The sequence below is a fragment of the Syngnathus floridae genome, chromosome 2 (genome assembly GCF_059516105.1).
Source record: "Syngnathus floridae isolate MCC-2025c chromosome 2, RoL_Sflo_1.0, whole genome shotgun sequence".
NCBI classification, from domain to species: Eukaryota; Metazoa; Chordata; class Actinopteri; order Syngnathiformes; family Syngnathidae; genus Syngnathus; species Syngnathus floridae.
In genome coordinates, this window is record NC_142414.1 from 18,523,901 (window position 1) to 18,548,779 (window position 24,879).

Consider the following 24,879-nt stretch of genomic DNA (forward strand, 5'->3'; position numbering starts at 1 on the left):
GAATACATACTTATGAAGAAATGTTCCTATCATGCAAAACCATACAAATAAAAACATCACCAGTGATTTGTAGTTGTGGCCTTGCATGTGCTTTTCAAATAATAAGGGCCTTTCAAGTGCTTTTCAAATAATAGGTACCAAAGTGAATGGTCTTATTCATTGACTAGAATGCGATATTTATTTAGATCACAACAACAGACTCAGAGTGGAAAAGCAGTAAGATATCTACTGCCTGCGTGTTCACTGAAGTACTCGTTTTCCCTACACTCCCTGAAGGCAGCGTGTGGCAGTTCATACTATCATGGCGCTGAAGGAGGCCGAACACATCTGCGACATCAAAGTTTCATCGCCGATTCTTTTGTAAAGGCTTTCCTTTTTTCGCAGTTACCTGAATATTTATGAGGCCAGAGCGAGGACAAACACGGGTAAGAAGGCTTTTATAGTCGATGTTTGCACCAATTTCCATGCAGCGAAGAGTAAGCACGACAGCAACCTTTTTGCTTTTGGATTGAATTATGACGTCTGTAAATTCGCACTCACCGCTCCACAGCGTTCAACTTTTAACAGTGACTAAAAAAAAAAATCCAAACAAAAAGTGTTTTTTCCCCATGTCGCGTCACAAACGCCAAAACGTCATAAACCGTCTGTCGGGGAAATAAACGGTATTCGCCATCCACCGAATTTTTGAGCAATGCCGTTCATTGGTTTTAGTTTAAGTATGCAAAACAAGTTTCGGTGACTTGTTAATATATTTTGTGTGAGCTCCACTTTGTGATCGAACGTCAGAGTCTGTTTTAGTATTGTTTTAGATGCTATTAGTTCTGTTACTTATGGGGGGAAGTTTTGGCATTCATCAGTAACTTGAGCCTCAAGCCACAGCATTTGGGATGGACATGTATGGTTGCTTGAACGAAGGAAGGATGCAAGGCGACTGACTGAAAACGTTTTCATTGACTGCACGAGGAGGAATGACAAGAATGTGAGAAGCACAGCTTGGTATGTAACAACGTGGCTGGGAGAGAAAAAAGTTGAAGACTTGCAAGTATCTTAGATAGTGTCAAATGGTAGAACCTGTGCTTCGGAAGACAATTTCAAATCACTGTCAAGGTAAAAAGTAAATCACACGGTGATATAAAATTGTTCTTAAAGTTTGACACTTGAACTGAGAGAGACTGTGCTGATCTGCTTCACCAAGTGAGCTGAGTATATGTGTGTGGCTTTTTATGGCCTGGTCAAGCTGATCTCTGGTGACTTGGGCATTACGTAGCTGCACTCTGATGGTGAGCAACCGACTGCAGCTGTTGCATGAGTGGCCAGCCAGCCATGCAGTGCAGATAACCGTTTTTTGTTTAGGTCACCTTGGTGACGGTCATCTGACTCCCAAGATTATGTCCTCATTGTCATCAGTGCACAGTAGATCTAGTATTGTGTAGGAAAGAACTCTCCTGAAGTTCTTGGAATAAAACTGCTTTTACCTGGATGTCACCTTATCAATAGCAAGACAATTAAAATGTGGATAGAACCAGTAGACCCCCATTAAGATTGTTAAGCTTGTGAGGATAGGTAATAAATAATGAATGAATGATAATGACAATCAAATAAGCATATTGGGAAATATGACTAACAAGTGAGTCATGAATTCTGGCCTAACCAGCACGATGGAATATCCTGGATCAGGGTAATTGTGACATCCCTAAAATTTGGTGTCACATGGCAGGATTTCTATTCCGCTGGTGTTTACACTGGTGTCATTGCTTGAAAAAGCGGCATTAACCCTCAGGAGCTATTTTCAGAAGGAACAGAGTAACAAACATCATGTGTCTTACGTAAAGCCCAGATGGGTTCCCGAGATCATTTCAGCAACGTGTCCCGACATTCTTACGCTGGTTGGACGTCATTCATAGACTAGCGGCCACCTTCCCTCCAGAATCACTGTATGAGCTTCTGAGAAATCTTTCCACTGTCCGTATATTGCTCAGCATTCAATAGGAAGTAGTGGGATTAGGAAAATCGGATTTCCCCAAAGCAACCATATCCTACATACAGACCAGTTCTTACCTTGGTGGCAAAGACTTATATGTTTTTGCAGTGTGGGTTGTATAAAGGTCTCGTTCACTCTCCCGGCAGGCATTTTGATCTTTCACAGAGCACCATGTGTGGCTCTATTGTTGAAGCCCCTGAGTGGAATGTGTGCCAAGTCGGCGGGCCATAGCCCAGCGGCTTTATTATGACCTTAAAAGCAAACCTCTCTAAGCAGAGCCCTTCTTATTTTAAGAGGAAATGATCTCCAAATGTTAACAAGAGGTGATTAATGGTGCTTCAGCAATGTGCTTATAAAAAGATTGATGATCCTTGAAGAGAATATTAGAAGTTTGATCCCTACTGTCTAAAAGTCAAGTCGTTATTTTAAACGCCTGCACTACCTACTGGTTCAAATTTGACAAACAGTGGCCCCCGAATGTCCAACACAACCAGTTCCCGGAGGTGGTCCGACCATCAATGTCTTCAGATTTAGAGCTTAAATACCTCTTTCCGAAATGCAATATTTTACAAATGTTGACCTTTTCAACACAGCGAATGTTTTACTTAGCATTTAGTTCAGAATCAAAGACAATTTGTGCGTCCATTAATTTTCCATACAGCTAAGGTCACATGGGAGGGAACTGATTGAGCAAATCTTTTATCAAGCGTCAATTTTCCCAAATGTAGTCAAATTCTCATACAATGTGACATATATTGCTTTGGCTGAACACCAAATCTATTTCATCATCTATTTTGCATTTGGTTGACATTGAATTGTGCCCACAAAATGGTGGAGAGCTCCTGAACTATCTGAGCTGTGGACCAACAGACACACCAAAGCCTAAATCAAAACAATAAACAAGAGCTCAAACGTAAAAACACTAAAATAGTACGTAGCGTCCACGTGTAACATATTAAATGTCGTTGCAGCTGTCAGGGTGACGCCATCAGTAATCATTGAAGAACACGCCACATTGAAGAAATTGTAACCGAAAGTTGGTGCTTTGGATCGTGCGGCTTGCGTAAACTAACATCACAGATAAATGTAAGAGGTCTGGCTGTAATTTTCTGCCGCCCTCACAACAGGCTAGGTGTTCTTCCAAGGCCCCATCCAAATCCCCCCACTCAGTGGAAATGGAAACTGCTCGTGTATTTATAGCCTCAGCGCACAAGTGAGCTGCCTGTCTTTAGGAAGGAACTGTTCATATCAGTCCAAGCTGGCGAATGTTCTAGACTGTTGTGTTGAGCCCTCCCCACGGGGTATAAGAATAAACTTTTGAAATGGTTTTGGATTAGTTGTCGAATCTAATGACAGGTGAGTGTGTTAATGTGCTTTGTTTTTAGATGTAAACGTCTTCTCGAGCGCAACCATTTGAGACGAGATGGAGAATCCCGTCTTACAGACGCAAGCGTCCACTCTGCCGTTTTTTGACACGGCCCACGCCTTCAACCTGCTTCGAGGAATTCACGAGCTCCGGGCAGAGCGCAAGTTTTTTGACGTGACTTTGTGCGCAGAGGGCCGCGAGTTCCACTGCCACCGCACGGTGTTGGCCGCCGCCAGCACCTACTTCCGGGCTATGTTTACCGGTACGCTACGGGAGAGCATCATGGACCGGGTGGTTCTACACGAGGTTTCGGCCGAACTTTTGGGACTGCTGGTGGACTTCTGCTACACAGGGCGGGTCACCGTCACACAGGACAACGTGGATCTTCTGCTGAAAACAGCCGATCTGTTTCAGTTTCCGTCAGTCAAAGAAGCCTGCTGTGCGTTCCTGGAGCAACGTCTGGATGTTACCAACTGCTTAGAAATCCAAGACTTTGCGGAGGCCTACGCCTGCCGAGAGCTGGCGGCCAGCGCCCGCCGCTTTGTCCTCAAAAACTTAATGGATCTCGCTAAAGGGACAGACTTTGAACGCTTGCCTTGGAAGCGCCTCCTTGAGTTTGTGTCTGATGACGAGCTGTGCGTGGACAAAGAGGAGACCGTCTATCAGATCGCGGTGCGCTGGGTGAAGGCCGACCTCCAACGGAGACTTCACTACTGGCCCGAGCTCCTCCAGCAGGTCCGACTCCCTTTTGTCAGGAGGTTCTTCCTTTTGGCCCATGTGGAGAGCGACCCACTCGTATATCTTTCGCCCACCTGCCTCCGCATGGTCAACGAGGCCCGTAGCTTCCAGTCCAGCGAGTATGACCGCCACGACAGACCGTGCCGCCGCATGCGTCCGCGGCCGTCCACCGGACTGGCCGAGATCCTGGTGGTGGTGGGGGGTTGCGACCAGGACTGTGACGAGCTGGTGACCGTCGACTGCTTCAACCCGCAAACGGGCCAGTGGCGCTACCTGGCCGAGTTCCCCGACCACCTTGGAGGGGGCTACAGCATAGCTGCCCTCGGGAATGATATGTATGTCACCGGTAAGTTTTGGTGCACCATGTTTGACTTGAAGCAGTTTTAGCTTATCTCCGAAATGTCACTAGATGCCGCAAACCAAACAGGAATACAATCTCTATGTAACTCAGTACTATAGAACTTTTGAAATCAAACACAATTTGGTTCGGATTGATCTCTGATGTATTTAAATATGAAACAACTCTTCATTCCTATAGGCAATAATCGTCTCAAGACACATATTCCACTGATTGTTTGCGTATTACAATGTCTTTAATTAAACCTCAAAGTGATTACATCAGAGTGAAGCAGAACATGTTGTGCTGCCAGTCCCTCCTCATAATTACCCGTCACGAACGGCATCTAAAGCTTTCGCAATGCTCATGCAGGACACTTGGAACTTGAGTAGCATCACTAAAATAACAGCACGTCACAATTGAGTATGCGAGTTCTTTAACGGCACATCATGGCAAATTAGAAACACAGATGAGACATTGATTTCTTTTTGGACAATTGTAAATCTTGAAGAATTTGAAGTCAACGTAGCAACCAACAAAGGCCACGCTAAACTGGACACAATAGAAAAAGCAAAGATGAAGGTACGGGTTTAGAATCGCACGTCATCCATTCTTTTGTCCTCCGGCAGGCGGCTCTGACGGCTCTCGCCTGTACGACGGCGTGTGGCGCTACAAGTCCAGCGTCAACGAATGGACGGAGGTGTCGCCCATGCTGAAAGCGCGCGAGTACCACAGCTCGTGCGTCCTGAAAGGTCAGCTGTACGTGGTGGCGTCGGACAGCACCGAGCGCTACGACCACACGCTGGATTGCTGGGAGGCCTTGCCGCCGATGCTACACGCCATGGACAACTGCTCCACCACCACGTGCAACGGACGTCTGTACGCCATCGGCTGTCTCGCCGGGGAGGACACCATGGCCGTCCAGACCTACGAGCCGGACAGCAAACGTTGGTCCATAGTCAACTGCGGACAGCTGCCGCTGTGGTCGTTCACCCCTAAAACGGTGACCCTCAACGGCCTCATCTTCTTTGTCAGGTGCGGAGGAAACTGTCAATCTCAAGAGCAGAGTGTATTGTCACTTGGAGTCACTCTTCTTACGGGCGACGGCGGCATATTTTCTTCAGCAACTCCAGAAGATAGCTCGTGTAACTGCATCGGTTTTATTACTGGCTTGTTGGCAGAAATCTGCGTCACTAATGACAATGCGTACCAGTTTGAAACTCAACAAATTGGGAAGGGTTCAAGAGTTGACTCGTGTTCTATTTAATTGACTCTTAATTTAAGAAGAAAAATGACTTGTGCATTTCTTGTAGGGATGACTCAGCAGAGGTTGATGTTTACAACCCCCCGACAAACCAGTGGGATAAGATTAGCCCTATGAACCAGGTTTGGATACTTCTTCATATATTTTGTTTGTTAAACATGTTCCCTGGAAATTATTTTTACAATTACTTTCATAATAAAATTGTCATTTCTTTAGCATTTTGTATGCATTTTTTTTAATTGAATCAAAATTTACATACTAATTTTGCAATATGAAAGTCTGTAGGATTAAAATCAAAGTCGTTTTTGATTAACGCAATTCTAATGTTGGTACTTGTCATTTTGGTAGTTTGTGTAAAAAATTTTTAGCAGTATTTGATAAAATGTTTCTTGTACATCTTTGTCCATTCAGGTTCACGTCGGAGGCAGCGTGGCGGCGCTGGGCGGAAAACTGTTTGTGTCCGGCGGTTACGACAACACGTTCGAATTGTCGGATGTAGTGGAAGCATATGACCCAGCCACTCGCACCTGGAGCGTCGCGGGCCGGTTGCCTCAGCCCACTTTTTGGCACGGCAGCGTCAGCATATTCCGACAGTTCATGCCTCTGGTGTCGAATGCCTTTGAGCCTGTCGGCGCCCCGGACGCTAATGCCATCCACCTGCACCGGCACCAGCGTCACCAGGCTGTACACAACCTCAACAACAATGTCAATCAGGACGTGAACGCGGCTCACTGACTTTGGATTGCTCTTCGTTGACTGTGACTTTTCATCACAATGCTGAAACATGAATGTGTCACCTGACTTTTGGTGACTGATGGATTTGAAAGAGGATCCAAGCCTCTCAGGCTTGAAACTGTTGTCATGTACATCCAAAAAGAAAAACATGACTAGCATGCAGGCTTTTTGTTAAGAACATTTTGGACTAAGGCAGAATGATCATCATTCAGAAGCTGCAAAACAGATTGATTAAATAGGGTAATAGTGTTAAAAAAAAGAAAATTCCATTTAACATGAAATTTATCTTTTGCATTTTTAAGTCAAGGAAGTGATGCGGCCAGTGGTACCAGAAAAATACTTAATTTCATTATCTAACCACTCAGCTAACACAATCACAACAACTCTAAGTTGTTGTTTTTTAGCTGTGAATGTCCTCCAGTGCAGGCTGTATGATGAATGGATAATCAAATCACATTTACAAATCACTCATGGATTATTTAAATCGTTCAGCCCTACCTGGAAGCATGCTGGAAGCACCCGCCCAATTAAACTTTTTTTATTATTATTATTATTTTGATGCTTCTAATTTCAATTGTGGATGCTCAGTCATTGAGCTAGATTAAAGGTAACATTGAGAAACATGATTTTGTAAGTCATGAATATCATATTTTGAGCTGCATACAGTATGTGCTTGTCAGCTATATTTATAAAGCATGCCACAATGTTTACGTTCCGAAACTGACACTCTGTTACCCTGAAGCATAAATGATGTAATTGTCACAGTGCCTGAGTAATGCTTATTAGTGGTTCGCTTCCTATGTGCATGGACCTTCCCTGCCTTTAAAAATGTGTTCATGGCAAATTTAATATGTTTGTGTATGCATGATAATTACATTCTCATAATGTGGTATTGATGATTGCACCTTTGAAACAAATAAGGCAAAATAGCATGTACTCTGTGGCCACAACCAGCAGAGGCACTGTTGAGTAAGTCTCAACTAGTTACCATAACGTCAGAGATGTGAAGTCCGTTAAGGAACTGCACCTCGGTCGGCTGGTCCCAACTGGAAGTGCAACGGGGTCTCAGTTAACCCTAACATGGAACTTTTTGTTACATTTACGTGCCCATGTATTTCTCTTATTTGACCTCAATGTAAATTTATCGCTTATGTTTACGATTTTCTTAGCTGGAAGTGAAAGATTTAAGCTTCTTGTTGGTTAGCCTCTTGCTAATTGTTAATTTGTGCTCAACCTTTTTTTTTTTTTTTTACAAAGAAAACAAATGCATGAGGTTTTATATTTAAATATATTTAATAGCAAGAGTAGCATGATGCATTCACCTTGAATGTCGAAATAAATCATGCATTTAAAATCGAAAATATTGAGTATTTTTTCCCAGGTAAGGATATTTTCAGCACAATGCCATAATGCCCAATTGTCCTTGATTGCTGTATTAAGGAACAGGTAGATGAGAAGAATCCTGTCCTGATTTTAAGTTCAAATATTTTCTATCATTTACTATTGAAACTCTCTATTCAATCACCACAGCGACCACACAAGTGGACTCTGTGCCGCCAGCAGCTGCGGAGCCAACCGCTTCTGGAGTGACTAACAAAGCATCTTCGGGTTTGGTGGCATCAAAGTCACCCACATCTTCATCCTGCTCATCCACAACCACGTTCCTCAGCTTCCTTTGTCGCGGGTTGTAGTTCTCAGTCCGCTTGTGGATCTGAACGTGTCGACGCAGGTGTGCCTGAGACCGAAAACGAATTTCAGCTACAATCCAGATAATATTGCCCCAAACACTTTTCAATTCATTGTGATTCTTTTATCTCAGATAAGAACGAGTTGACTGGCCGCAGCCATGAATGCCCACCTAGCCATGGAACAGCTAATCAAGCAGCCAACTGTCCCATTACTTTTGCAGGATGTGCTTTACTACTGAAATGTGGAAGGCTCTGCCCATAGCTCCATGCTGCCTCATACCTGTCGGGTGAACTTGTAGCCGCAGTCGCCACACTCGAACTTCCTCATACCCTTGTGGCGACCCAGATGCACTCGCAGTTGTTCTTTGGCTAGCGAAGAAAATCAGATCAAATTTGCTCATTGTTCGGGCCACTGGAACACCGGCGGTGTTCTAACCTTTAAAGGTCTTGCTACAGATGTGGCAACAGTGGGGGCGTCCCTCCTCGTGCTTGCTGGCCTTGTGGCGAAGGAGGGCGCCCTTCTCGGTGAAGCGCTGCTCGCACACGTCGCAGGGGAAGGGCCGCTCGCCCGTGTGCGTGCGGTGGTGTTTTTCCAGGCTGGCTGCCGTCCGAGCAAAGCGGGATCAATTTGGCGCACAACCAACAATCGTGTCACTCGGACAGCTGTTACCTTGTGTGCGGAATGTTTTGCCGCACAGGTGACACTGGTATGGTCTTTCGCCGCTATGCACGCGAAGGTGCATGTTCAGGTTGTTTTTCTGGGAAAAGGCATGGCCGCAGATGCTACAAAGGAAGGGCCGCTCATTTCTAGGAAAAAGAAAGTGGATCAGGTAACTGATCTCATGGGAACTTTTAATGGGAATGATGAGAATAAACTGGCTCGTCATCTGAACGGAAATACACAAACTCTGATTTTAGTGAAGTCGGCCAGGGTGCTGAGTAAAATGTGGATAAATGCAGAATACAATGATTTGTCTTCAGTTTTTTTTCCCGTTTTACAGAGATGTCGCAATTTTATTGGAATTGGGGTTTGTAGTTGGGGAAAATATTTTTTGCTATAGTCGTAAAACAAATTATGTGCGGTCAAATATGTATACGTATTATATGTATATGAATATGTATACTAACGGGGGACTGTCGGAACAATCCACCAAACTATTTGAAAAGAAAAAAGTGAGGTCCGACCTGTGGATAGCCTTGATGTGCATCTGCAGGCCGTTGCGACTGGAAGCTCGGTGCCCACACTCCTCACACACAAACGGCTTTTCCCCGCGGTGCTTAGCGGCTTCGTGGACTCGCAGCTCGTAGCGAGTCCAGAAGGTTTTCGGGCACTGTGGGCACTGACAGAGAAACCTTTTTTTTTAGGCTTTTCATTTGAATGCAATTATGACAAATCTAGAAATTAAAGACCAATTTACAGCATGTGGTTTGGGGTGGCCGTGGACCTTCATCATGTGAGACGTCAAGTGTTTCTTATACATGAATTGTTCAGCACACTGTGTACACTGAGGAGAAAAAGCGACAAGACGTCAAAAATGAGCATTCGGTTCAAGCCACCCTGACGTTGGCGCTACCTTGTAGGGCATCTGTTCAGCATGGGAGACCATGTGTGCACGCAGCTCCTCTTTTCCTTCAAATGACGACGAACACGTCTGACACGTGAATGTCTGGAGTGAGTGGCAAAAACGTCATACGGTTCTCCAGTTCAACACAGAAAAATACACAGTACACTTTTGAATGCAAATATATGTTTCATTGCTTTTTATAGGTAAATAAATTAAATTAATTTGATTAATAGATTTACAAAAAGCTTTTTGACCCACGATAGGACAAAAACAATCAACAAAAAGATGTTGACCTCACCTGTGTTGCAGCACAGTGCCTGAGCTCATGAATTAAAAGATTCTCTTTTCTGAAGTAGTGCTTCCCGCATTTGTGGCAACCAAACGGTTTCTCGCCAGTATGACATCTTCAGGTCATAAAACAGCATTAAACCAGAATTCGTTTCAATGCAGACATGAGAGAATTTGGGGACCGGCACCCACCTGTTGTGCACTTTGAGGTAATATTTGCTCTTGAAGACTTTGTGACAGATAGGACAGTGCACGGAGTTCTCGGATTCTCCTCCGTCCGCTGTTTCATCCTCGCCGCTCTTGCGCAAACTGGGGCGGCGTTGTCGATTTCTTGATGCAGATGCCACAGTGGGACTGGACTTGTTGATGGGTACGTATTCTTCATCAGAGTCGTGGACAGTCCAGTCAAAACGGACGCTTTCGTCCTCAACTGCCATTGAATCGTTCATGTGGCTCGGCGGGTCGCTAATCTGCAAGGGGGGGGGGGGGAGAAAGACTGATTCTTCGTGTAATTGATATTGAGGTCATCCAAAAAAAAAAGTATCTGTTTATTTTTTACCTGAGTTTGATCCATTTGCTGCTCAGAGTTCTGACCCTGCTCATCAGCACGCTCTGAAAACAGAGGCAGAGCTTCCTCACTGGCCAGGACATCACAGGAGGCATCTTCTTCAGAGATCATCCGTCTGGGCTCTTTGACCACACGGCCCGAGCGAGTAGTCGCAGCGGTGACAGGGGGCTTCAAGTCATTTCCGACCCCCTCTAAGACAGATTCCTCTTTAGTCGCTGTCAGTTTGTTTGTGTCTTCACCAGAGACAGAGAAGTCCTCAGATTTTGTCTTTCTCGGTCTGCCTCGCCCTCGCTTGACAAGAGAGACGGCGTCAACTGGCTTGTCCCTAAAGCGCTGACACATTGCGAGCGCTTCGGGGATACACAAACTGGAGGCTGCACTCTGCACATTGTCCAGGACACCCGGATCCAGCTTGAGTTCCCCTGTGTAGATGAAGTCCAGCAGCAGCTCGAGGCCTTCGCTGGAGCACTCATGGAGGTGGAACTCCACGCTGGGTGAGGCAGTGGCCATATTGGCCGCCTGAAAGACTTGACTAAAGCAGGCCAGGACACTACGATGGGCAGTGTAGACCACCCCATCGGTCACTTTCAGCAAGGCATCACAGAAGCTCCCTGCTGCCCTCTGCTGATTCAAGGTAGACAGGACACGCTGTGCATGGTCAGTGACACGCATTTCCACTGGAACAAAAGCAACGTGAGATATTTTTGAAGTCTTCAAATCCATGCATTAATTTTCTATAGCGCATAAATATCTGCAGTAGTTGAGCGAGTGAGTTTATACACCGCCGGTGTTAATATATATATATATATGTCATTACTGTTTGTACAGTTTCCTTTGAGCGAAGCTGTTTTGGCGCAAACTGTATATCATATTCGTAGATGCCATTTAAATAAAAGTTATCCTGTAAGAAAAATATGCAAAATAGTTATAATAAAATATAAAATTCATGTCCAGTTTCACTGTATTATTTATAAATATTTGCAAAACAATTTCACCGATTTCTCAGATTGTTAGAAGTTATAATAAATTAAATTAATCAATTATTTTACCAAGTCAAATTAATATAAAAACGAATAAACATTGACTTTGGGGGGGCATCCAAACAAATAGATGCTCAGTGGAGCAGAACAACGCTGGCCATACTTTGACCGACACTGCCCCAATACATTTACAATTTCAAATACGATTGGAGGATGCCCAGTGGGGCACGCTACGGTGGTCTACAAGTAGGACAACAAAATATAAATAAACCTCTATAACTAACAATTGCAATATTTACGGTGAAAATAAGTAGGACATTAACTTTAAATAGAGATGAACAATGTAGTGCAAATTATTAGCATGTCGACGTTTACGTCCTAGCATCATTTTTCTAGACGCTCCCTTAGCTTGGCTGGTACGCTGCGGTGGCATTTCAAGACTTCCCACAAGAATGAGGAAACTAACGTCGATCTGTAAAATTTTCACCAAAATTCATTTCCCGTTGAAGTTGCGTAGACAGTGCGTGGTATTTTTCGAGTAAAAGTGCCAAACTAGCTCCATTTACCTTGTTTTGCGTCTTGTAGGCCCCTTAAACAAAGCGGACGTGACGTATTACGAGACCTCCGGAATAAAATGGTCGGGGTTCATGTACTGCATCAGTATTTAGATTGTAACCAAAAAAAAGCTTTTTTTTTTTTTTTTTTATAAAGTGAGGGCTTGTATCTGAATTGTTTCTGTGTATTTCTTCCACGATACAAATTAGGCAAGTATCACGGGGAAATCATTGTTGGCCATCTACATTCAATCAAGTGTTGTGGCTCCCTGGTACACATGTTAGCTAGCTGGCTAACCACAACTTTGGGACCAGACGATTCGTAATCAACCATTTGAAGTGGTTAAGTGGTCGCCGAGGAGTTCCAAGCAACCTCGAAATCCGTGGGTTTTCTTATTGGCGTAGTTGCAGTTTGCTTTTATGCCAGACGAAGAACATTAGACGACCATGCAAAGTTAGCGAGGTATCGCTAGCTAGACCCGCTAATTTCTCTTGGCTGATGGTTCCTGTTTGAAGGTAAATTGATCTTTTATCTTTGTTATAAAAACACAAAACTGTGATATTCTTTTTTTTCGGTTGCATTCTATGAAGAAATAATATCATTCTTGATTTGTTTACATTTGTTAGTGCTTATCCACCAGCCACCTAACATTGGCATAATGAAGGCGAAGAAAGTTACGAATTCAAAGAGCAGTGCCGCATCTCAGAAGTGGAAGGATGTGAGGGGTAAACGGTGCAGGCCTCCCATTAGTTCCTCTCACCTCGACTCCACTCCTGTCATGGTTGGGGTGATCAAGGACCATAAGGTGGCCATGAAGAAGAAGCCAGCTGTCAAGAGACTAAAGAACAAGCCAAAGCCAGTGTCTGGGAAAAGTGCTTCTCAGACAAAGTCTTTCACAAATGGCAACATGGGCCTGGATTCTGATGAGTTTCAGGACTGGGAGGAGTACTCCCAGTCGGTCCAAGTGAATGGGCTTGAAACGCAAGGTGCCACAGAGGATAAGCATCCATGTCGACTGGATGGGAAGTCTCTCCATCAGTGTGCAGAAAGGGATGACCAGAGGAAGCATGCAGTACTTGTCATGCAAAAAGGACAGGTACGCTACAGGAAATTTTACCATCAAGTCTACTTCTAACCATGTCCATCATTCTTTCAGACCCTGTGTTTCCGCGGGAAGTGTTTTTTGACTTGCTTGTACGGGCGCGTGGAAGTGATGGGCTTCACCATCGAAGAGGGCCAGCAGTCGTATCCGCTCTTCTCTCCCGCCTCACATTGTCCGCTGACCATCACAGCCACGGAGGGTTGCGATGACAGCAGAGACTACAAAAGTGCGGCAACAAAGATCCTGTGCAATTACCTTCCAGCAGGTAAATCAACCTCGCAAGGGAAATTTACACTCGATGAGTGCTGCTGACTGTTGTTACAGCTGTGTTTTATATTTTTCTATCACCTGTTTTTGCAGCGTCACAGAAGAAGCTGCTTAAAAAGGTTGTCACCAACTCTTCAATAATCCTGCTGGAGCCCATGGAGATTCCGCTGACACGCTTCCTATCGAGCTTCAGCAACCTCAGTACCCTGTTTGACCCCACTATGGTAAGATGACACCCCCGTGTCAGCATTTCCTTTTGGAGTTGAAGCCGTAAGCAGGGTGGAGGGGGAACACGATCAAAACGAGAGCATTTGAGTGTAGACAGAAAACACAGCACAGATTTTGCCCTAAAAGGTAGCGCCCCGATTTGCAAATCATCGGGACTGAGCCCCGCTGCAGATAATGACAATTGGAAGTCATTGGTGCCACAAAATGGCAGCCAATGGATGAATTGTAGCAAAAACAGATAAGACCTCCCAGTAAAATATGTGACTAGACTCATTTGCAAATGCTAAACTGCAAAAATGCAAGAGTTTATTGTATCAACTAAAATGTGCTCATAACATATTTAGTTGTGCGTGTAGAGTGTAAGCTCCTCTCCAACCTATGCTTACAGGGGGAACTGCTGTCTGCCGTACCAGACACGCCCCTTAACGGTCTAGGGATGATTCCTCTGGTCGGCAGTATCGAGGGCCTGAAGGTGTCGCCCAGCTGCCGGGCATCCCTGGATGCGGTGGTCAGTGCCTGCAGAGGTTTGAGCATTTGTGTGTTTGTTCATGGGCAAAAGGAATGTTCAAAAATAGGGTGAGATAATTGATTATAAAGGTTGTCAGTTCAATAATATTTGTTTAAGGCTGTCTGGCATTATTGTTCAGCCTTGGCGCGGTGGTCTTAGATCACCTTTAAGTCTTGTCTGTGTTTGTCTCTCACAGGGGACATGGACGGTTGTGCAGTTGTCCTCGTTTACGGAGCCAAAAATGTCGGCAAGTCCACGTACCTCCGCATGGTGATCAATACGCTACTAAATCAGTAAGTGTCCTGTTCATCGTTCGTGGATGCTCGAATGATATTGCAAGATCAATTGTGTCTCTCTGTGTGTGTGTGTGTGTGTGTGTGTGTGTGTGTAGTACAACTAGTGTGGACTATTTGGAAGCGGACCTCGGTCAAACGGAGTTCACCCCGGCTGGCTGCTTGTCTTTGTTGACTGTCAGAGAACCTCTGCTGGGTACGTTTCATCTCGTTCGTGCTGCTTTCTAGATTGTGTTTGACTTTAGAGGTTCCACGGTATGAAATTTTAACTCGCTTGTACTGTGTTCATTTGTTATTATAAATCGTTGAATAGGTTCAGACGTCATGCAGGCACTTAATTGTTGTAATCTTTGCATGATCAAATCTCAGGCCCCCCCTTCACACATCAGCGCGACCCCGACCACATGGTCTATTACGGCGAGTCGTCTTGCCAGTCTGACTTAAGCCGCTACCTGGAAAGCCTCAAGTCTTTGTGGCACAGACGCTCATCAAGCAGGGAGACACCCATTGTCATCAATACCATGGGCTGGGTTAAAGGTCAGTGAAAAAGTTTTTGTCTTTCTTCCCCCCCCCCCCCCCCCTAATCCACTTAATGTTAATAGCGGGTTCGATTTCTAGGTTTTGGACTGCAGCTGCTAGTAGACATGCTCCGCTTCTTCCCGGTCTCACATGTCATCCAACTGGCTCACGCCGACAGCACCGCTCAATGCCCCGCCCTCACCCCTGAGTTTCTGAAGACGGCCCACGGCTTCCAAACGCACCCGCCCGCTCAAACTGCGCTGGACGAGTTCACCGAGAACACACAAAGCCCACCCCTCACCTACGTTCACATGACTATTTATTCCGACTTCGGCGGCTGTCAAGGGACGACGACGTAAGCGCCCGTCTTTCAGCGTTGCGATTTCACCGGCGTTGTGGTGTGACATCAGCGGTTCACGTGCACATTTGTTGTGTCGCACAGGAAACACCAACGCAGCAATGAGCTGCGAGAGCTGTCAGTGCTGGCCTATCTTAGTCAGATGCAGTCGGCTGATCCGGGACCTGTTCAACCTCTACACTCTCTCACGCCCTACCAGGTGCACTTTTTTTTTTTTTTTTTTAAACAAGCTTCTCTATTGCTTCTCTATTGACATTTTCATGAACTTTAAATGAAAATTCAATTAGTCTTTAGACATAGCATGTTCCTCATTAGAACATCTTAATATCATTTTTAAAAGAGATATGATTAAATCGTCAAATAGCAATTCGGGGAGAACGATTTTGAGAAATAAGGAACCCCCGTCTCCCAATTTTGGCTTCATCACTTCAACTTTTCATCTTTCATGTAAAAGTGACATTTTAATATGTGGACTGCACTTCCAAAGCACATAATAAAATAATAGACGTTATTGTACCCCTGCAGGTGCCCCACACAGATGTGGCTTTGGGTGTGATCCATTTCGACGTGGCGCCCAATGACATGTTCTATGCCGCCAACTCCAGCCTGGTGGGACTCTGTGTCCTGGCGGAGAAGGTGACCAGCAAAGGAGGTCCGGTTTTGCTGTCCCAAGCCCCCATCTGCCCCTGTGTGGGCCTGGGTACAAAATAATCTTTTCATTTGTTGTGTTCGTGTTTTAAGTGTAAAATAGTCTGTACTGTGTGGTTACAATTTTATTCTTGTTTTGGGGTGTGCAGAATAAAGGTCTGCACTCTCTTGATACTTCTTGTTTTCCAAGCTATTCGTTTTTCATCTTGCAGGTGTGCTGCGGGGGATTGACATGGCGCGAGGACTCTACTTTGTACTGACGCCTGTAAATCCTGCCGTTCTGCGCAAGGTCAATTGTCTCCTTCTCGGAGCCACGTCGTTACCCTCCTGCATCTTGACGACGCAGGTTAGACACTGGCCTGACTTAGACTACTCGCTGAAAAGTTTGATATATTGGTTATTAGATAAAATTGCTCAACCACTACACACTAACAACGGCAACTTTGTGGGGCAGGGTGATTTCCAGGGAGAGCTGCCTTACGTCACGTCGGAGTACAGCTTTGAGCTGACGGGCGCTGGAAAGCTGCGAGTCTTCAAAGGCCTGCAGAGATCAAGTCAGATGCACTGATGTTGCGACAAGTGCTTTGCCCCCTAAACATCAAGTCTGAGGTGGGCTCTTCAGGAGAGAAATCTCTCAGAACACGTTTGTTTTGTACCACTGCCATTTCAAAACTGCATTTGAATTCTGGTGTCATATTAAAAACAGAAAAGAATGTTCAGATTTGCAGTATTTACTTTTATTGCTAGGACAAGCATTGAAGCAGCATTTGATATAGAATAATAAGAAGATAAAGACATATGGTTCGATTCTGGCTCCATCCTTCCTGTGTGGAGGTTGCATGTTCTCCCCCTGTGCCTCCCCCTTTCCTCCGCGTACTCCGGTTTCCTTCCACATTCCAAAAACATGCATGGTAGGTTAGTTGGGAACTCAAAATTGTCCTTAGATGTGATTGTGAATTTGGATGGTTGTCTATGTGGTACCCTGCGATAGCCTGGCGATCAGTTCAGAAAAAAATGAACGCATTCCAAGTTAAGGCGCTTTGCGAGTAGCAACGTGACGGCCGCCGGTGGCTAAATTTATAACTGCGGCGAATAGTGCTGCATCCGGGGATGGTTGGAATTATCCCTCTAGTCTATAGCATAAGTGACCCTTCTCCGTTCTGCAATCAGATCCCACTCATAAAGCGCTCCAAATTGATATTCAGCTTTATCCATTATTAAAAGACTCCAAATTTATAAGCAGCCCGTACCAGGCGAAAGCAACGTAGCCAATGCAAAGCCGCTAAGAGCTTCAAGTCAATGTTTCAAAAGTGGTAACTTCATATGCAAGAAACACACCCTGCCTGTTTGCATTAAATGTGTGAAGTCGAGAAAGAAACAAAAGGTAAGTATTAGTTAAGTGTTGTTGTGATTGTAACCTTGTTTGATGACTTACTGATCAGTTTTTACTTGAAGTTACGTTGTGCTGTTTAAGTGTTTGTTTTTTTTTGCAGGTATATATTAAGGGTATACAGCGAGCATCACATCAGTGAAATAAGTGACATGATGAAATGTATGTTATTTTTCTTTATATTTTATTTTTCATGTTTGCAGCTACTTTTGCACAACCAGTCAGTCAGTTATATTCTGATGTAACAATGTAAAAGAAAAAATCTGGTCACTTTTCAAAACAAGATATTTTTCAAATAAAAAAATAATATATCAAAAGTAATGTGACCCACGGACCAGTATCCCATGGTTGGTTGTCCTAGAAAATCTTCCACTACTGGACTTTTTACAAGTATTTTTTTTCCACATAAACAAATAAGTCATAATTCCAGTGCAGCCTGAAGGCAAAGACTAAACAGTGGAAGGAAACGTACCAACTGATAAACTAACCCCCGCTCATTATAAATAAGCTTTATTTACATTCTTTTGTATATATTTGTATGATGATCTTTTTGTTAGCTTTGTGGATCAAATGAGTCAATCTAGCATACACCCATGACAACAAAAATGTCTTATTATTGAAATATAAACAATATCTCCAATATAAATTCTAAATTGAAACAAATTCGTAACAAACAAATGCAAGTCCATCGAGTCCCCGGTGACACGTTTGGTCCATCACTGACTGTTCAGAGGCGGAATCATGGGCTCAGTGATGTCAAAAACTTCGATGAGCTCCTTGGAAAATGAGAGGGGCAAAAAAATGGTTTGTCAGGTACCGCGTAAGAAGAGTTTAGGACTTTTCATTTGAGCTCTCCTTTATTTTGTTAGCAGTTTTAGTTTTCATTTTTCTCAAGTACTTTGATTTAGGTTGGGTTTTATTGGTATTCTTTTAACAAGGACAAAAACAGTATTATTTACCCACTTGAGACCTTTCAAGAGAAAATGTTCTGAAAAGGCATGTTCTCACCTTCCAGCTCTTTGGGCTGATTGAAACAATAGATGCATTACAGTTTTCTCTTTCTCCAGCTTCTCCTTCCATCACCACCTCCTCCATCGGAGCTGAAAGACGCGACAAAATCTTCTTCGTTGACACGCCCTCTTAACTGACAAATCAATACAAAGTCCTTTACCTATACAAGGCAACTTATCTTGATCCAAACCAATTTGTGCCAAACCATCCTGAAAAGATACGTGTGGAGTCACAAGACGGTAAGCTCAGCGTTCATATGGATTCTTCATTGCTAAGAAAACTCACCCGGACCAGGAATGACGTGTGAAAAATGTTCTCCAGGGTGCGTGAAAAGGAGTTGGGGTCAATAACAAACTCGTAATACGATATCGGCGACGTCGCTGTGACGGAAGCAGAGTGGTGTTACACGGTGAATTTTGGCACAGAGGTTGAGTGGTCAACTGTGAACTCACGGTCATCTTGATGATAACTTTTTAGGCAGGCCAGGATCCTCTCCACTTCTTTCTCAGTGGCTTCTTGCTCAGCCTCTTCCATCTTTTTCAGCTGATATGTGCATGTGAGATCAACACAAGAAGGCAGAAGGTAACTAATTCAATATTAGATTTTTGACTGGTTTTGTGTGGTGATTTGATGGATGTCTAATGTAAAGTGAGTGCCTTATCATTTTTGGTGAATGGAGATAGTGGCCTAAATGTGTCATAGTCACCTGAGTGGGCATGATCCTTTTTGCTTCCTTGCTAGGGGCTTTCTTTTGACGTACTATCCTTTGCTTCGGAGGGGGCGGCTCTGCATGGAAGGAACCCAACCTGATGAGAGATAGAGGACATCACGTGGAGTGCACGGGATACATTTAACCACCAAGCACAGCTTGGAAAAAATAGTTCTCTCAATGTACCACCATAATCTGCAGATGCCGAACCACAAATCGACATGGGCTGACTGGAGTTGGAAACCGTAATATCAAGATGACCGCTAGAGGGCAGACAAGCCTTAGTCGCACTTACATCGGGTCTTGTACTGTCAGACACCACAAGGTGAATTGACCTGATATTTTGCAGCAGATTTGGAATAACATACAGGAAAAAAAAAAAAAACTCGAAAAATATTGTTATTTTGAGCGAATTGATTTTGGTGCAAAAATATAAACACATTGAGTTCTTGCAGTTAATGCAGGTTAATCCAGTGAGCTGAATAAGATCGGCACACGCACATGTAGTGGAAGGTCGGCGCTGTCTGAAAGCAAGCCTCAGCTCTTTGGGCCAGTCTCTGCCAGGCATCTTTGGGCAAGTAACCTTCAATTTCCTCTTCGCTCTGCTCCCCCCCACCACTTTCCAGTCGGTTGAGACCCATGAAGGAGAGCTGTTGACGGGATAAAAGCAATCATAGAATGCAAGTGACAAAATAGTGGAATCACTTACAAGGTGCTCAGCAAAAGCAGCGTGGTCAAAAGCACTGTCCTCTTCTCGCATCTGGCTGGCTCTTTCGTTGTTCAGGTCCGTAGCCACGGAAACGAACTTGGAATCCAGCACCGCTTCGCTCGTCTCTCGCACTGTCAAACAACTCCGCTGTCAGACATTGCAATGTTCTTCACGGAAAATGATCAAACGTTACATTGGGAATAAGCGGAGTTTCACGCTTACGATTGTTGTTGTTTTTTTAACTCAATCATGTAATGTTTTGCTGACGAGGCAATGGGAACTTGTAACATCTGAACTTCAGAAATGGCAACTGCAACCTTTCGCTGCAATGAACCATCTCAACAAGCTTTCCCATCAGCTTGCAGCAGATGCCCGATCCTGCAAAACTTCTCCTTGTATCAACATATGATGCTTAGTAGGTTGTGTCATCAATTATCTGCAGATAATTTGTTTGCTTTTCTCTGTTTTGAGCAGGAAGGAGCTTATCCGTCTTGCATGAAAACAACAGATCATCTTTTTCTCTCCATGCGCTTGTTTCTGAAATTTCCACAACACGCTACACAGTTGCTCACTTTTTCAAGGTACAACAGATTGATATTTATGCAACACTTACGAAACGCCTACAAGGTATTTTACATTGCAAGAAAAAAAAAAAAATGGAATATTTTGTCTACTTTAAAAGTTCTGCTCTGATGATATGAAAAGTTAAGATAAAAATGAAACGTACCATTTTCAAAAAGGCTGTCTGCCGCTTCCAAAACCTCTGTTAATTTGTTGTTAGATGGACTCAGTAAATCTTCTCTATTTTCTGAAATAAAAAAAGTACAAGCATAAGACCAAAACACAAAAATAAATAAACAAAGCCAGCTGCCACCTCTTGGAAAGTCACCAACTCACGTTGGACTGAATCGATGAGGTCTCTGTACTTGCTCCTTATTTCTTTCCTGGTGCCTCTTTCCTGTCCACTCATAGAACCAAAGCTGGACCCCCCATTCAGCTGCTGTTGGTCCCCGCTGTTGTGCCGTGCAGCGCCGTCTTGCTGAGGGGCTTCCTTATCAGTGGACGGGCGTCTGAGCTGCTCCATCGAGAGCTGAACGCAGAAACAGCAAAGTTTGAAGTTTAGATTGACATTTAGTAGAGGTATTATTAAACATTTATTATATCCGCAAATTCCCACTATGCAGAACCTGCTATTGTGGTTAACCCCAGAACGCGAACCGGTCTCAAGGTTTGTCCAAGTTTTGCAAACGTTACCTGGCTGTGCCCGCAACAAGCACAGGGAACCCCTCACCCAGCCCACTTTGATGCTCTGATGTGTTTAAAGTTAAACACGAACCAATATAAATACTGCGACTGAGCAGGACTGTGATGATGACTCCCTTAATGCAAAACCTGAGTTGCTGCTTGTTGATGTAACTTTCAGTATGTTTACTGTCAATTAACAAAGATTACTGCAGTGCGAAGCATTCTCCACTTATGTTAATTTTGCTGAAACAATGATCTCATCAGCTATTAGTTGATATCGACTTGAGTTTATTTTTTTCAAATCAGGTCATGCAACACTTATTAGACACCCTGTCACATTTCTGTCATTGACTGTAAACAGTGTATGTAAACAGCAGCTAACATATTGTAATAGCTTCCCTCTGCGCTGGTGCTAGCAAAACACTGTTAGCCACTTGGTAACGCGTTAAATATCTTAATGTCTACAAGTTCATACTTCACGTCACGACGTGGCTTCGGCTATTTGTTTGAACGAAGATCCTTGTGTCCAAGTTGAGTGCCAGACTGATGCTTGTGCAGCTCGAGTACGCACCAGACTGTTCGTCACTCCACAACTGTGAGCAGGAGTGCGGAGTTGCGTTTTCGGACGGAAATTACGTCACAATACGGTGCCGGAACCAGTAGCCCCGCTACCAATGTGCCTACGTGGCAGCCATGTTGGAAGGGGCGACTTCCTCCCTCAAAGGCAATGCAATGGTGTTGAAATGAAATCATAACGCGCTCATTTCTCGATTAGAAGGTCTGGATGGTGGTACTACGAATCTGTCAAAGTATGTGGAATTCTGAGAAGTATAAGTTTCAGGGTTTTGTTAAACAATACAAAGGTCTGATGAAAGCCATTCCATGCGAGGAGAATTGGGGAAGGTGAAATGTTTTCATATTCCCGGAGTGGGTGGATGGGTTGGGTATAACAGAAAATAATTTTGAAGTTTTTAAATCAATCAATCAATCAATCAATCAATCAAATAACAGTTTTTCTGGTTAATTAATTTCCCAACTCATTAGCATTGTAATCTACAGATTGATCAATTCGATATTTTAAATAATTCATAAACTTAAAATGAAAACTAAACTTAAATAGCCCAGCTAAAAAGTTACAAACAGGGGTGCCAAGTACCTCAATTATGTACCTTAGGTTCCTTATGTGTTCTTTCATTTAACACTTAACTTAAAGAGCAAAAATACACCAAATATATCTTATCCTAAATATATATATGCCTCTACTGTGGCACTCTGATTGCATTTGTGGAATAAGGGTTAATCATCTGTTTGCATTTATCTTAGGGGGTGGCCATTTTGCCATTTTCTGTCGCCTGAAAATGACATCACAACATGATCCGGATAAAACCTTTTGCGTTACTATGGCATCAAAGAAAGAGCCATGAATCGGAACGTCTGTTAGTCTGCTAACAGAAACTCTATAACACTAACATAACAGTCTAACCTTGATAGAGCGCTATGCTTAAGTGAATGACATTCAGGTTGCAGTATGGTCGACAGAGCCTAAAATACATTTAATGGAGGCCTAAAATTTCTCACAGTTCTGCATACCATGTAAATCCCTTGAAACAAAATCATTTGAAATTATGGACTGTTTATATTTATAACGTTTTAAAAGGCATAAATTATGTATTATGAATATTTATTTGTATTGTAACTTGAGTTTTCCATCTTCTCTTCACTGCGAGTTAGCGTCCCTAGGGGCACTTACTTGCCACTGCAGAGCAAATCGCTTCAGCGGATGAATGGAAGGCAGACAGGCGGTCGGCGAATGTTTGGAGGGGGAGGCACGATGCTAAAAAAGGAGCTGCACTTTGTTTAAAAGTTCTCGGAGTAAATTCGCTTTCTTTAAAACACCACCGGGGACATTAATTTGTATTATCCCTTATGGACAGCAGACTTACACGCCAAGTCCAACGAACGGCGTTTTCACCGAGGAGCATTTAATTTTTAAATGTTAAGTACCAGGTTAGGACAGACTGTATGTTTTGTAGTTGACGTGAAGACGCAGGGTGGCTTAAACAACACTATTTGCCTTCCACGCGCTCGGCGTGATGTGAGATCCGAATCGAACGGAGCTTCAGCTGCAGTGTGAAAGACAATGTGGAAGCGCTTTTGACCGGACCGCTCAGCAAATTTACCGGGTGATTAGCAATTAGCATCGAGCACACCGCCGGCGGCACGCGAACCTGTTGGGAACCAGCGTGGGCTCCCCGTTGCCACCAAATCACCACAGGACCACCAAAAACGAAGGATTGCATGCCTCCATGGTTCCGAACAAGTGGACCATGAATTCAGTCCTGCACAAGTCGCCTCCGCGGAGCTGGCTCGGACTCAAGTTGAGGCTCAGTAAGTGAAAATTTTTGTTTTTATGTTGTACGTCAAGTGGAACGTGCCGGAGTCAATCATTAACGTACACTGTTTTTTTTTTTAATGTAATCTAATTTGAAGATTCACTCATCATTCGTACAATGTAAGGCTATTAGAATATATTTTCATTTGCAATGCCGACTTGGCTGCGGAGGAGACAGCAGTCAAATAAGACAGGTTAAAACAAAATTCAACAAATTGTGCAAATTTGGTTTTGCGCAAAATAAAATGGAAAAATATACAGTAGACAAATTAATAATAATAATAATAATAATAATAATAATAATAATAATAATAATAAACTCAAATAGCCAGTCAAACTGTGATGCATGACATCATGAAAGCAACTAGTACTGTGAAATCCAGTTTAGCATAAGTAAATTATATGAAAAACAGCTAGATCGTGCCGCTTGATAACATATTCGGTCACCACAGCAACTAATATTAAATTCTGAATCGTATGAAAACTGAGGCAATATGCATACTTCAAAATAATAACAATTATTCATTCAGAGAATCTGTTGAACATTCACAAAATATTGTGACAAAACTTTATAGATAATTTCTTGTTGAACATTCAGAAAACATAGTGAATAAACTTAAACAAACTAGATGAACAATAAATGGGCAGTCAAATCAAAAAAAATCTTTACAATATGTTCTATGCACCACCACTAGTCTAAACGTGGCATTCTGATTAATATTGTGTTTGTGGAATACTAATTAAGCAGCAAAATCCACCCATTTTTATCTATCTTACGATTGTTTTGCCACTTGCCAAAAACAACCACATACAGTGTCTTAGCTTGCAAATGTCATGTGACCAGACTCAGAAAACAGGTGAGCCATATTTGTTCATTCCCTAAGCCCTTAGGCACTGTGATGTCATTTTCAGTCAACAGCAAGTGGCGGTACAAAGCCCAAACACTGTACACAGTATAAAAAACAAGTGACCTAATTGCGTTTTTGCTTTTTTGGGGGGGCTCTCAAGTGGCACGATTGGGAGGAAATAAAAAAACATGGAATCTTATTAGAACAAGGCTTCTTCCAAATGTGAATATAATGCTGTATAAAGGTTATGTAATGTTTTTTTTACTTCCATGTTATGTCTGCTCTGTGTTGACACTTCTGGAGCCTGCAATTTTGGCATCTTTGCATGCGAGTTGTTTGACAGTGTTTCTATACTTTCGGGTAGCTGCTGAAACCTGGGTGGCTCTGTCTTATTTTTTTTGCCTAGTTTTAAAATGATAATCAAAATGTATTTGATTTACCGTGTGATCAGCTGCCTATCGATTTCTTTCCTTCTCTGAATCCACCTGTCCTGTTTGGGTGCTTGGTCAAGCAGAATGGGCGAATCTGTATGCCTTTTATGCCGGAACAGCAACAACAACTGTGCAACGAGGGGAGATCGGTTCATC

General features: G+C 43.5%; 5 protein-coding genes across 11 annotated transcripts in view; 3 read left to right on the forward strand and 2 right to left on the reverse strand.

Annotated features, from left to right (window-relative positions):
• Positions 1–249: 249 nt before the first annotated feature.
• On the forward strand, positions 250–7,782 carry klhl21 (kelch-like family member 21). 2 transcript variants are annotated; one of them, XM_088356938.1, is made up of 5 exons: positions 250–425; positions 3,367–4,431; positions 5,052–5,457; positions 5,736–5,808; positions 6,098–7,782. In XM_088356938.1, the coding sequence occupies exons 2-5, from the start codon at positions 3,405–3,407 to the stop codon at positions 6,419–6,421; spliced, it is 1,830 nt and encodes a 609-aa protein (XP_088213064.1). In that variant the 5' UTR covers positions 250–425; positions 3,367–3,404; the 3' UTR covers positions 6,422–7,782. The 2 variants fall into 2 exon arrangements, with proteins under 2 accessions (XP_088213064.1, XP_088213073.1); XM_088356947.1 differs by lacking the exon at positions 250–425 and adding an exon at positions 505–996.
• On the reverse strand, positions 7,691–12,156 carry zbtb48 (zinc finger and BTB domain containing 48). 2 transcript variants are annotated; one of them, XM_088356922.1, is made up of 11 exons: positions 12,077–12,156; positions 10,522–11,207; positions 10,155–10,432; positions 9,973–10,078; positions 9,684–9,776; positions 9,528–9,614; positions 9,295–9,449; positions 8,780–8,916; positions 8,546–8,710; positions 8,390–8,478; positions 7,691–8,156 (listed from the first exon to the last, which is right to left on the reverse strand). In XM_088356922.1, the coding sequence occupies exons 2-11, from the start codon at positions 11,200–11,202 to the stop codon at positions 7,935–7,937; spliced, it is 2,013 nt and encodes a 670-aa protein (XP_088213048.1). In that variant the 5' UTR covers positions 11,203–11,207; positions 12,077–12,156; the 3' UTR covers positions 7,691–7,934. The 2 variants fall into 2 exon arrangements, with proteins under 2 accessions (XP_088213048.1, XP_088213039.1); XM_088356913.1 differs by lacking the exon at positions 12,077–12,156 and adding an exon at positions 11,977–12,040.
• Positions 11,942–21,322, forward strand: nol9 (nucleolar protein 9). Of its 3 annotated transcripts, XR_015853249.1 has the most exons (15): positions 11,942–12,580; positions 12,692–13,161; positions 13,222–13,432; positions 13,528–13,658; positions 14,051–14,186; positions 14,367–14,463; positions 14,562–14,659; positions 14,833–15,000; positions 15,082–15,337; positions 15,425–15,539; positions 15,866–16,040; positions 16,201–16,334; positions 16,443–16,597; positions 17,482–17,540; positions 18,446–21,322. XR_015853249.1 is itself a non-coding variant. In XM_088356900.1 (14 exons), the coding sequence occupies exons 2-13, from the start codon at positions 12,724–12,726 to the stop codon at positions 16,554–16,556; spliced, it is 2,073 nt and encodes a 690-aa protein (XP_088213026.1). In that variant the 5' UTR covers positions 11,942–12,580; positions 12,692–12,723; the 3' UTR covers positions 16,557–16,597; positions 18,446–21,322. The 3 variants fall into 3 exon arrangements, 2 of the variants coding, with proteins under 2 accessions (XP_088213026.1, XP_088213013.1); XM_088356900.1 differs by lacking the exon at positions 17,482–17,540; XM_088356887.1 differs by lacking the exons at positions 17,482–17,540; positions 18,446–21,322 and having other exon boundaries at positions 11,943–12,580; positions 16,443–16,701.
• On the reverse strand, positions 17,542–23,430 carry nsmce4a (NSE4A component of SMC5/6 complex). 3 transcript variants are annotated; one of them, XM_088356958.1, is made up of 11 exons: positions 23,281–23,430; positions 20,705–20,897; positions 20,535–20,615; positions 19,808–19,938; positions 19,600–19,748; positions 19,096–19,195; positions 18,842–18,932; positions 18,675–18,769; positions 18,550–18,598; positions 18,387–18,478; positions 17,542–18,154 (listed from the first exon to the last, which is right to left on the reverse strand). In XM_088356958.1, the coding sequence occupies exons 1-11, from the start codon at positions 23,350–23,352 to the stop codon at positions 18,095–18,097; spliced, it is 1,113 nt and encodes a 370-aa protein (XP_088213084.1). In that variant the 5' UTR covers positions 23,353–23,430; the 3' UTR covers positions 17,542–18,094. The 3 variants fall into 3 exon arrangements, with proteins under 3 accessions (XP_088213084.1, XP_088213101.1, XP_088213093.1); XM_088356975.1 differs by lacking the exon at positions 23,281–23,430 and adding an exon at positions 21,624–21,682; XM_088356967.1 differs by lacking the exon at positions 23,281–23,430 and adding an exon at positions 21,528–21,682.
• plekhg5b (pleckstrin homology domain containing, family G (with RhoGef domain) member 5b) overlaps positions 22,799–24,879 on the forward strand; it is a 41,102-nt gene continuing 39,021 nt past the window's right edge. Inside the window, exon 1 of the mRNA XM_088356868.1 lies at positions 22,799–23,440. Within this exon, the coding sequence (XP_088212994.1) occupies positions 23,359–23,440 (82 nt within the window). The 5' untranslated portion in view covers positions 22,799–23,358. The remainder of the gene's footprint in view (positions 23,441–24,879) is intronic.